This window comes from Marmota monax, unplaced genomic scaffold (genome assembly GCF_021218885.2).
Source record: "Marmota monax isolate L192 unplaced genomic scaffold, Marmota_monax_Labrador192_F-V1.1 WCK01_AAM20220418_F8-fsc00021, whole genome shotgun sequence".
Taxonomy (NCBI): Eukaryota; Metazoa; Chordata; class Mammalia; order Rodentia; family Sciuridae; genus Marmota; species Marmota monax.
Window position 1 is genome coordinate 19,763,136 of NW_026695228.1, and position 12,813 is coordinate 19,775,948.

At 46.7% G+C, this 12,813-nt stretch overlaps 1 protein-coding gene across 1 annotated transcript in view; it reads left to right on the forward strand.

The window, feature by feature from the left end:
* Positions 1-12,813, forward strand: part of Sugp1 (SURP and G-patch domain containing 1) — a 30,331-nt gene that overhangs the window by 3,174 nt on the left and 14,344 nt on the right. Inside the window, exons 3-7 of the mRNA XM_046436809.2 lie at positions 3,003-3,106; positions 5,572-5,799; positions 7,885-8,008; positions 8,318-8,418; positions 9,513-9,636. Coding sequence (XP_046292765.1) covers positions 3,003-3,106; positions 5,572-5,799; positions 7,885-8,008; positions 8,318-8,418; positions 9,513-9,636 — 681 coding nt within the window. The remainder of the gene's footprint in view (positions 1-3,002; positions 3,107-5,571; positions 5,800-7,884; positions 8,009-8,317; positions 8,419-9,512; positions 9,637-12,813) is intronic.

Consider the following 12,813-nt stretch of genomic DNA (forward strand, 5'->3'; position numbering starts at 1 on the left):
ACTTGTACCAAGATAGGAACAACATATAGGGTTGCCTCCCAGAAATTTTCTAGGATTGGGCAGCTGATGAGGACATCCAGGTGAGTAGGTACATAGCACAGGAAGCTTTTGAAATAAGTTGTTTTCTTTTTGTAAAAGTGTAGTACACCAAAGTTTAGAATTTATTTACTTATTTATTTAAAAATTTTTTTTGTAGTTATAGGTGGACAGAATGCCTTTATTTTATTTGCTTATTTTTATGTGGTGCTGAGGATCAAACCCAGTGCCTCATGCATGCTAGGCAGGCACTCTACCACTGAGCTACAGCCCCAGCCCCAAAGTTTAGAATTTATAACTGAAGAAATAAAAATCTTTGGGGCTGGGATTGTGGCTTAGTGGTAGAGCGCTCGCCTGGCACATGCAAAGTTCTGGGTTCAATCCTGGGTTTGATCCTCAGCACCACATAAAAATAAATAAATAAAATAAAGGTATTAAAAAAAAAATCTTCAAGTTACCCCAAGATAGCCATTTGGATATGTTTCCTTCTTGTGTCTTTGCTTTGTTTCATGAAGTTATCAGTTTTACATTCTGCTTTCCTTCCACTTAAATTTTTTTTTTTATTATGGTAAAATACATGTGCATAAAATTTGCTACAGTAGGGCTGGGGAGGGTAAAGCCCTGGGTTCAATCCCAACATCAAAAAAATAAAAATTATTATCATCATTTTTGATCCCTCAGTTCAGTGGTATTAAATGTATTCACAAGCTGGGGATGTAACTCAGTGGTAGAGTGCTTGCCTAGCATACACAAGACCTGGGTTCCATCCCTAGAAAAATAAAAACAAAAAAAATGCATGGGAAAAACTGCGTGAGTACTGAAACACACAGACATTTCTTGTCATATTCCTTGAACAATAGATTATGACAGTATTTATGTAGCATCTTAATGGTATTAGCTGTTATAAGTCATCTAGAGAAGGTTTAAAGTATTAGGGAGGGTGTGCATAGATTCTGTGTAAGCACTAAGCCATTTTATATAAGAGATTGAGTGTCCATGGATTTTGGTATCTATGGGGATCCTGGAGCCAGTCATGCCCAGATACCAAGGGACAGCTGTATCCCCTGCTATTTGTTCATTACCAGTAATTTTCAAGTGGGAGTCATTTGATTGCTCTTTGAAACTCAGAGAGTACCCCATCCCACCCCTTTTTTTTTTTTTTTTTTTTTTTAACTTAGGGGTGTTTGACCACAGAGCCACATCCCCAGGCCTATTTTGTATTTTATTTAGAGACGGGGGCTCACTTAGTTGCTTAGGGCCTCAATAAGTTGCTGAGGCTGGATTTGAACTCATGATCCTCCTGCCTCAGCCTCCTGAGCCCCTGGGATTACAGGTATGTGCCACCACGCCCAGCTCCCTCCCTCATCTTTTTTTTTTTTAATTGTTGATGGACTTTTAATTTTATTATTTGTATGTGGTACTGAGAATCGAACCCAGTGCCTCACACATGCTAGGCAAGCATGTTTCCACTGAGCCACAACCCCTCCCCTCCCCTTTTAAATTTCATTTTGAGACAGGGTGTCACTAAGTTACTCAGTCTGGCCTCAAACTTGAAATCCTCCTGCCTCAGCCAGTCACAGGCATTTGACATTGTGCTTAGCTGTTTTTCATTATGTTCAGTCCTTCCTGTCTATCCAGAGGGAGGTGCACATAGTGTGGGGGAGGAGAAGTCAGGAGCTGATGGGTCTCTAAAAGGCTCCTCTTATTTAATGTTGAAACTGACTTGTTAGCAAAATCTCTTTCACACAAAAGAATGTTTACTGCCTTTCTTCGTCTTTTTGTTTTTGTTTTTTTAAACTTTAAAGATAACTCATATGTGGTGGGAAATAGTCAGGTGTGGCGGCATATATCTGTAATTCCAGCAATTCAGGAGGCTGAGGCAGGAGGATGGCAAATTCAAGGCCAGCCCCAACAATTGAGTGAGGTCATAGTAACTTAAAGAGACCCTGTGTCAAAAAGAAGAAAAAGGACTGGGGATGTAGCTCAGTGATAAATCAATCCTAGGTTCAATCCCCACTACCAAAAAAAAAAAAGAGGGAAATAAGGAAAAGCCAGAGTCCTCCCTTCTCCTCTTCCTCCTTTATTTATTTATTTGTTTTTGATATGGGAGTATCACTGTGTTGTCCATACTGGTAACAAACTTATGAGCTCAAGTGATCTTTCCAGCTCAGCCCCCCCAAATAGCTGGGACTGTAGGCATATGCCATCATTTCTGGCCCCAAAATCACTCATAGTGCTGCTACCCAGAGGAAAGTGGTAGTTGCATTTTGATGTTTTCTAACAATTTTTTGTTTTTGCAGTGCTGGGGATGGAACCCAGGGCTTCCTGCATGTTAAATACATGCTCTGCCTCGGAGTTGTACCCCTGCCCCTGATGGTATTATTTATTTACTTATTTTTTTGAGGTAGGATTGCCTTAAACTCCTGGGCTCAAGTGATTCTGATGCCTCAGCCTCCTGAGTAGCTAGGACTATAGGTGTGCATCACCATACTCTGCAAAAAAAAAAAAAAAAAAAGAAAGAGGCAGGGAAGGAGTAAAAATAATAAAAATACAAAATATCCCTGTAATTCTACAAAGAGATTGTTTTGGTGTTTTCCTATGAACATGTGATACCCACAGAAACATTTGCTGGAGCTTGCATGGGTAAACACACACAGGCCGTAGCTGGGAGAACTCTATAAAGCCTGGCCAAGGAGGCAGACCTGTGAGTCAATAAGAGCCCAGGTAACTAACAACAAGTGGGATAGGTACTGTGTAGGAAAACAGGAACCATCTTGATGGCGCCCATTTGGACCTAGGGTATTGACACTAGCGCAGAGATAACCTGATGATAGGCAATGTTACTTTCACTAGAACAAGCTTGTTCCCAGCTTATTATACTGAAACCTGCTCTGTACTCAGCAGTCCCTCGGCACCCTGATCCTTCCTCTTTGGCTCACCCTCTTTGTTCTCTGTCTTGGTTTTAGAATTGCAAATGCACACAACTCTTCCTGCATTTCCAACAAGTTCGCAAACGATGGCAGCTTCTTGCAGCAGTTTCTGAAATTGCAGAAGGCACAGACTAGCACGGGTAAGTGCAGCCAACCCCTTCCTTTATGCTTCTCTCCAGCCTCCTGCTGGGATCCCCTGGCACATCAGAAGTAAAAGGTCTAACCTTAGGCGTGTCCCTTTCATGAACTCATGAGTGCCCTTATTCTTCCCATCCTATACCATATGCTAAATGACAAGCACAAACTTGTCCTTATGGTGCCTACCCCATAAAAGCAGGGGCAGACTAGCCAGGTTTCCATCCAGTAGGATTAGGGTCATGATCAAGCATGTCCCAGGGCTCTGGAACCCTGAGGGGGCAGGTGAGGATGATTCCCACTGGGCGAGAGGGCAGGATATGGGAGAGACATTCCCAAGCTGTATAAGCCCAAGCCCACCAGTGGTGAGTGGGCCTTTTACAGACAGAGTGTGCACCTCCACCAGGCTGTCTGAGACACCTGAGTTGTGCATATCTTGGGTCCTGTTGCAGCTGAAATGCAGGAATGGACAGGCAGCCTGGAGGGTTCCCCTAATGATTATCACAGGGGCACTGGTGTTTATTGAACATCACCTCTATACCAGGAAATTTAGATTATGCCCAATCTTTTACTTAACCATTGTAAGAGCCTGTAGCAGTTTTCTCTTTGATAGACCTTTGATAGTATTGTTTTCTCTCCACCTAAAACTCATAGCTTTAACATTATTATTTATATTTCAATCTTTTTATTTAATAATGAAAAACACTATAGGAAGTTAAACTTTTCTCATCCCTACCTGTTACAGGAGCCCACTACCAACAAATTCTTGTTTGTTCTGACAGTTCCTGTTATCATCCTGTCACTCCAGTACGTGATGTTATTTTAGAGCTTTGACCATTTACCCAAACAATAACACATTGTTTTGTTTTGAGACAGGGTCTCTCACCTGACTGGCCTTGAACTTGCTTGAACTTGGGATCCTCCCACCTCAGCCTCCTGAATAGCTGGAGTTATGGGCACATGCCAACATGCCGGCTGTGCCTTTCTTTTTAATGCAACATGATTCTTTCCCTTTTTTTGGTACTAGGGATTGAACCCAGGGTCCTTTACCAGTGACATACATCCCCAGCGGCCCCCCCCCCCTTTTTTTTTTTTTTTTTATTTTGAGACAGGGTCTCACTAAGTTGCTAAGAATGGCCTTTAATTTGCAATCCTCCTGCTTCAGCCTCCCAAGTCTCTGGGATTACAGATGTGCACCACTGCACATCTTTATTTTTAGATAAAATAACATGATTATTTTTAGATCTAGACAGTACATACAAATCTCTCTTGACTGTTGTAAGCAGCATGTAGCTGGTCACCTTTCAGCTTTACACTGGAGAAACTGAGGCTTAGAAGGGCTCAAGCAGGTATAGTGGTACACACCTGTAATCCCATGACTAAGGAGGCTGAGGCAGAAGGGTCACAAATTCATGGCCAACCTGGGAAACTTATTGAGAACCTGTCTCAAGATAAAATAAAAAGGGCTGGGGGTGTGGCTCAGTGGTAGAGCACTTGCCTAGCATGCAAGAGGCCCTGGTTTCATCACCAGTACTATAAGAAAAGGAAAGAAAGGTAAGGCCCAATTTATGGAGCCAGCCTGTGCTAGCCCTAGTGGGGCCCTAGTCTTCTGCCATCAGGGCAGGGGTCTGCCCTTCACAATGCTTTTTCTCCATTGAAGTTGGGACTCTTGAGTGAATCCATAAGATGCCCCACCCCCCACCTTGCTATAAGCCTTGCTACACATGTGTGTCTTAGCGTAACTGGGGGTTCGGTTAGAGAAGCCATCTGTAGGCCTTCTGGGCTGTGCCCCAGTGCATTTCCAATGTCTCCCTATTAGGTGGTAACCCATTTGAGAGGAATGGAACCTCTGTCCATAGGTTGGGCAGCCACTTGGCTCACAGGATGCAGTGGGGCATGCCAGGTGTGAGAGTCACCTCCCATGAGGAGCTCACTTGAATCTATGGTTATGCAGTTTACTGCCCAGAGCTCATTGTTACTCTAGTCTTTGCTGGTGAAACTGCTGACTTTTGTCAGGTATCCTAGGGGATGACTGAGAATAAGTCAATCCAAGGCAAAATTGGTCCACAGAGAGGAAAGATAGGTTGTTGAGTCCTTTACCTGTAGGGTCTTAGGCCAAGAGTACCTAATTAGGCCAGCTGCAGGCATTCAGCCTCTCCTCTGGCCTTGGGGGCTTAAATCCCCTGGCTTTAAGTGTAGCTTGATCAAGGGATTTCCAGCCAGACTGCCATCTCCAGAGCCACAGGCTTGTCCTCTTCTGGTTGAGGAATCCCTACGAGTCATTTGTCCCTGGGCCTCTGTCCTTATCTGTAAAAACATGGTGGCCTCTCTGTGTACCTCCAAACCCAACCTCCCCAGTACTGAAAGCTGAGGACCAGCCCCTGGGGGCCCACAGCACTCTGGTTAGATGGGAAATGGGGAGATATGCATCGCAGACCTCCAGCTTGTATCTCCTTCCTTCCATTCTAAGACCCGCCCCCCAGCACGACCAGCGCTCCTCCCAGCACACCCACCCCCAGCGCCGGGAAGAGGCCCCTCCTGCTCAGCAAGCGTTCAGGCCTGGGACTAGGCAGCCCACTTGGCCAGGTGAAGAACTACTCACATGCTAAGCAGCTCCCTGTGGCACACCGGCCAAGTGTCTTCCAGTCTCCTGATGAGGAGGAGGAGGAGGACTACGAGCAGTGGCTGGAGATCAAAGGTAAGTTGTGGGAGCTGCCCCCTCCTTCCTCTGACCCATCCACAGTTCCCCCAGTGGATTTGTGGTCTATGGGGTAAGCACAGCTAGAGAAATGGGGTGCTTGGGGCTTTGATTAGTGGCTGTCAGGCTTCTGGACTGAGCTGCAAGCCAGAGTGGGACCCTTTGGGATGAGCAGAGCAAAGAAGGGTATGGGGAGTATTCTTAGGAGCAGCCTCTGGAGTTTCCTGGGCACCAGAGGATGGGCTTCTACCCAGGCACAGTGGGAACCTTCACGGCCTATCATAGCAGGGTTCACTGGAGATGGGTGTCCTTGTGTCCCTTCACATCTTGTACAAGGGATGGAACTTCCAAGTCTTCCTAGCTTGGGCAAACACTTCCCTGAGCCCTTGAAGCCCAGAAGGGCTGCTGCTTATTGTGAGTTATCTGTCCCCACCAATTTGGGCCCAAGGCATGAGTGCATAGTTTGAAGGGTGCTGCCTCCTGCCTCGGAGAAAGGATGGTCCTTGTTCTCAGCTGAGCTAGTCCAGGCCACAAGGTGTAGGAGAGGATGGCCATGGCAGCACTCCCAGTGAGTCCAACTCCATCCACATTCAGAATGAGGCCCTGTGACATCTGAGCCACAAAGGGCTGGGTATCAAGGTCATATCACCCTGAAAGTGAGCACAGACTAAAGTGACTGTATAGTTGTGCCATAACAACCTCCAGGCCCCTTGCTCTGAACAAGGTTGCTGGCTTCAGGCCTGAGTGTCTTGAGTAGATCAGTAACCAGCCTTGCCCCCTGACCCATCAGTCAGAATGTCAGCTGGGGAGGGTGCATTTTCTTAGGTGATCTGGCAGCTCTAGTGGTGAAGTGGTGACCTGTTGGTAACTGATGCTTTCCAAGGGGCATGGGGCATCTCACAGCCCTTAAATCCTGTTTTGGACACCTGTTGGCATGATCTCAGGAACATACCTGCTTCTATAAACAGTAAACAGGTGTGGGGTGGGTTCTTGCTGAGCACATGGGAGGACGGTAAGGATAGGGTAAAAGTCAGGCACAGAATGCCCCTGTAACCTCACAGGACCCTATTCAGACCATAGATGTCCCTACCCTTCACTTCATGTTTCCTGACAGCCCAAGCAACTAGGGGAATAAGGTTAGCCAGTGGTGCAGCCCCTAGCTCAGTTGCTGAGTACTGGCTGACAGCAAGAAATTTCTGTTGTAAGTCTCATAGAAGGGACATGATGCATGTAGTGTCTGACAGACTCAGCAACAGACCAGCAAGAAGTGCAAAAGCAGGTTCTGTATGGCTCAAATGGGGAGGCTAATTCATATATAAAAATATATTTTTATAGCTCTGTTCACTGAAAAGGCCCCAAGATAATGATTAAGCCCGCTGCAGTGGGCGTCCCTAGCGCCCAGATGGTGGTCTGGAAGCACAGTTTCTCACTAACGGAAACCAGAACTTCTCGGAGAGATGACTGGCTCTAGGTCTGGGCAGGAAGTGTATGAGATGATCCTGGAGCGCCCTGTCCCGGCAGATGGCAAGGAGGCCCTCGGAGACTCCTGGGGTCATGTCCAAAGCTCTCAGGAGCCAGCTTGAAGAGGCTCCACCGGCCACAGACCTTCTGTGATGACATTAATTGCAATGGATTGAAACCCAACTATGTGTTTAAATCAGAGTTCATAATGATATTTTTAAAAGAGAATTTGTATCTTTGAAGGATAAAAGGGACCTGATGTATTATACTGAAAACTGGTAAATAAAGAAAAGAATTAAGCGTTTCCCCTCTACCAATCCCCTCTGACAAAACCAGGGTGGGGGCCGGATATGTTTCCCAACGGCTCCCTTTCAGCCTGGGGACGGACTTGGCCCATGGGAGGCCCTCACACTTCGCTCCCACCCAGTATGTCTTGCAAAGACTGTTGAGACCAACTGCCCCCTCGCCGTAGTGCTTTGTGCATGGACCCGGGATGCCCGACAACCTCCCACATCTCACGCTCTTCTTCCCCCACCCCCTCTGTCGTTGTGGTCTGTAGAGAGAGTGTGCCTATTGACTGTGGGGTGTGTGAGTTGAACCCCAGTACTGACAGCCTCCTTAAAGTTTCACCCCCAGAGGGAGCCGAGACTCGGAAAGTGATAGAGAAATTGGCCCGCTTTGTGGCAGAAGGAGGCCCTGAGTTAGAAAAAGTAGCTATGGAAGACTACAAGGACAACCCAGCATTTGCGTGAGTATCACTGGGGAAGGGGAGGCCATGGCTGTTTAACGTGTGTACTGTGCTGTGTCTCACACATATGTATTTGTAAACTTGCCCTGGTGGCCAAGGCCTAGTGCCTGCTCACATGAGCCAGTTGCCATGCCAAGCACTTTCTAATTCTCACCAGAGGCTGCAGAGATGCCTAAGTGGTGCCAAGACTGACTTTTTGTCCTATTGAGGCCTTTGCTCACCAGCCTGCTTTTGTATGGGAGAAGCTGCACAGGTTCACTCATCATCAAAGCTCATTTTTCTCTCTTTTGCAAATCTTTTTCTCTCTAGATTTTTACATGATAAGAATAGCAGGGAATTCCTTTACTACAGAAAGAAAGTGGCTGAGATAAGAAAGGAAGCACAAAAGTCACAGACAACCTCTCAGAAAGGTAAGTGGATGGAGGGATTAGGAGGTTCTGGCAGGGAGTTCCACAAGATGGAATTGGGGCTCCTGGGGACCACCATGGTTTGCAGTAGCATCACATGACCCTGATAGCCAAGGCCTGTGCTCTCCCAGGCAGCAGAAGTCACTCTGGAGGGACTGACACCACCCTCCCCACTAGTGCTGTGAGGTCTAGGTGAAGTCTGAGTGCCAAGCCTGGCACTTGGGTTGCGTGGGTGCTCCAAGAGGGTCAAGGTCATGTCTAAGAGCTCAGCTGTGTGCACGTGAGCAGAGCAGAGGGAGCACTTGCTTGCTATTTTAATAAGTGTTAATGAGCTCCAGCTTTGTGTTGGGCACTGAGGACAAATCAAGATTGCTATTAGTGAGGCTAGGGTTGTCCCTCAGTGGTAGAACACTTGTCTCGCATGCATAGAGTTCTATCCTCAGCACCACGTAAATAAATAAAAATAAAGGTATTGGGCCCATCTACAACTAAAAAAAAAGGTCTTAAAAAAAAGATTAATATAGTGACGGATACTGAGGGAGGTGGGAGGGGGGACAGAGATGGTGAGATTCTTAGATTCTTGAGTAGATGGGGAAAGGCCAACTGGTCTCCAGCTATAAGGCATAAAATCCCAACCAAGTGGTGGGATGATGGGGATTGACATTTCGGCTGAACATGATCCACAGAATTTCATTCATTGTCATCTGCACCCCTTAGCCCTGACCCTCTCCCCAGGAGAGGAGGGTGAGCCCTCCACTCTACCATGTGACCTGGGGAAAAAAACTGGCAGAAACACTAGGGCAGGGGCTCCTATCACCTTTGTTACCCTCACATCCTGACCCCTCATTCCTAATTCATGTCCAAGGCCCACTTGACCTATAGGGTGGGAAAGGGAGGTAGGGGAGGGATGGGGAGCTTGAGGTACATTGTAAATTAACTCTGGTGTTTGGTTCCAGTGCAGTAATCTGATTCCCATTTGCCTGTTTCTCTTTGTATCATTCCTAAACTAAATCCCACTTGTTGCCTGTGGGGTTCTTAGCAGGAATTAGGCTGTTGGGTGTGGTGAGTTGAGCTCAGTACTGACAGCCTGCTTAAAGTTTCACCCCCAGAGGATGAAGAGGCCAAGAACCTTGCAGAAAAGTTGGCCAGGTTCATAGCAGACGGGGGTCCTGAGGTAGAAACCATTGCTCTCCAGAACAACCGCGAGAACCAGGCATTCAGGTAAGGAGGGGTAACTCTTGCCTTTTCCACCACCCACTACAAATGAGGACACAGGCTCAGCATGCATAGTCTATGACCTGCTAGGGTCCCACAGCAAGAGACTGGCAAGACTGGAACACTGGTCTGGGAGTTTCCCCTCATGGGCATTTTCCAAGCACAAATTGGTCCCTGAAATAGTCTCTGAGGCAGATGCACAGAGGCCTTTGAGGCCTCTGTTTTCTAAGTACCTTATGGAGAAAGCTCTCTTTGTTATAGATGGCAGCTCCTGACTTGGGGAAGGCTGGGCTCTAAATAGAAATTCACAGAACTGGTTATATTGTGTGTGTTCCTTGTGTCTTTCCTATGACCAGGAGCCTCAGGATGTAAGGAGTGGGAAACCCCTGCCAGGTCCCATAGAGAGACATATGACAAGTAGCCTGGCCTTTGGGCTGACCCCATCCACAAGGTCATACTCCAGCCCTAAGGGCTGGGTCTGCGTTTACTTGTTCATTCATCCATTGGGCAGGCTAAATACCTGCTCTGAGCTCGGGAAAGCTGGTGGATGGGGTTGGGGGTGGGTGGGACTGTCATTACTGTAGGGCAGACTGTCAGGATCATGCTTGGATGCTTTGCACAAAGGTGATGCACCTGAGAGGATGGTATTGAAACAGGTCCTGACTTAGTCAATGAGAAGAGTGATGGTATGTATATAACAGAAAGTCTAGTAGCAACAGCAGTCTGGGCTGGTTGGTTCAGCAGTTCTAGATGTCATCAGGTACTCAGGAAGAGGGCAGGACATTGGGCCGCATAACCTAGGCATGATATTTTCACTTTATGTAAACTGGCAAGAGCTAGATACAGAACAAAGGGAATCCAGAGGAACTGCTATGCAGGAGTGAAGTAGCAGAGACTTTGGTTACTGTTCTGATGTGGCCAGGTTGCAGACAGGCTGCAGAACTGGGCAGGGCCTGTCCTAGAGGGCTCAGGTGTTCCCTGAGGATCTGAGCCAAGGATTAATGGGATTAATTGTAGCTCCCTGAGTCACTGGCCGAGATGGTAGACAGACATGGCCAGGCAATGGGCAGCTATTGGGAAGTGTAGGGCTGTTCAAACTTGGGGGCTGGGAACTATTGGGAGGTGGTGGGGCTATTCAAACTTGGGGACTGGGAACAGGCATGGCCAAGTCTTAGATGACTGGCTGTTCTTGAGTCTATCACCTGGGTACCTGGGAGCTACTCTGGGGGCCATGGAGGTTTTGATCTGGAATTCAGTAAAGGGGCCTGCCTGGGGATAGAAGACCTCCCCTTCCAGATATCCTGAATCCCAGATTTGTACTGATAGCCATGATTTGTTGATCATGACTCTTTGCCATCCAATCCAATATTAATAGTTTTTTTTTCCCCCCGTTTACCTAATAAGCTTATTTAAATGAGACTATAGGAATTTGGGGCATACTCAGAACACTTGCCTATCATATACAAGACCCTGAATTTGATCCTCAACATCCTCAAAAGACAAAAACAACAAAAAACCTAAAACTAAATGAGAATGTAGTTACTTATTGCAGGAAAAATGAGTAAAGTATTGGAATTCTATCCAAGATCCAGGGCCCAGGCGGCACTGCCCAGTTAGGGGGACCCAGCCTCTGGCCCAGCTTTTTTTTTTAATGTCAGAACTGAGCAATGTTGTTGGTTCAAATGGCTCTGGCCCAGTGGCCCTTTGACTACCTGGAGAGTCTTCTCCCCCCCCCCATCTTTCTGGTATTAGGGATTGAATCCAGCATTCATACATACTAGGCAAATGCTCTACCACTGAGCTATATACATTCTGATCCTTTTTATTCTTAGCCCTATGAGACAAAGTCTTGCTAAGTTGCCCTGGCTGGCCTTCTGAGTTGCACCACCATGCCTGGAACTTGGAAGGTCTTTGTGGCGGACCAGCTGTGAGTATAGTTTGGTGGAAGCTGGGCCAGGAGTAGGTGCCTGAGATGGCTGGTGAGGAAGTAGCCATGCTTATCCCCAGGACCAGAGCCAGAGAACTGGGAAATGATTGGATATCCAGGATACAACAGGCCATGCAGGTTCATACTAAATGGACTGTTTAATCTGTTTGGGATCAGGTGTGAGGCAACTACAAAGCCCAAAAATACCTAACGGATACATGTGGTTATCAACACCTCCCCTCACTCCAAGCCCAACAACCACCCTATGTTCTTCTCTTTATGTTGCTCCTGATTCCTCATGTGGGCTGGATGCACCCCATTATACTTTGGTGGTGGGTTTTGGAAAACAGGTTGTAACAGCTGTGCTCAGTTGTCAAGGAGCTAGAAATGCTGATTCCTTTGTTGAGTCATCTTACTTCTGAGATATGACCCCAAAAATCATGTTAAATTGAATGTTCAACATCAGGGGGCCAAATGCTTCTACAGGTAGCCTGTAGTGGAATACAGGACTATTGGAAAGCTCCTAGATCTAACACCCGTGTGATATAGCAACTGGCATTTTGGGTTCTTATGGGTGGGGAAACTGAGGCAAGGAGGCGAGTCAGTGGGGCACACCTTGGCTATTATGAGGTTATCTCAGTTTGTTTTCTGTCACTATAATAGAAAACTTGAATTGGGCAATTTATAGAGGGAAGAGGTTTGTGCTCACGGTTCTAGAGGCTGGGAAGTCCAAGATTGGACAACCATATCCAATTAGGGCCTTCTGCTGTGTCATATCATTGTACAAAGCAGAAGGGAAGGGTGGACTTGCTTTATAACAACTTTCTCTCAGGAACTAATCCAGTCCTACATTCATCCATGCGTGAGGCCCCCACAACCCAACCACTTTGGCGCCACGTCCCAACACTTCGGCTCTAGAGAACAAGCCTCAACGTGAGTTTTGGTGGGGACTAACCACAGCAAATGAGAAAGGTTTATGTGATTTTTTTTTTCTTCTTTCTTCCAAGTGCTCTATTACTGAGCCCTTTTTTAATGTTATTTCAAGACAGGGTCTTGGCTAAGGTCTTGCCCAAACTGGCTTTGCAATTGTGATCCTCTTGCCTCAGCTTCCCTGGGATTATAAGCATATGCCTCTGTGTCTGACTATATTCTGGTTTTTAAAAGAATTTCTTAAGCCAGACACAGTGGGTCATGCTTATAGTCCCAGCTACCAAGAGACTGGAACAGGAAGGAGGCAAGACCCTGCCTCAAAATTA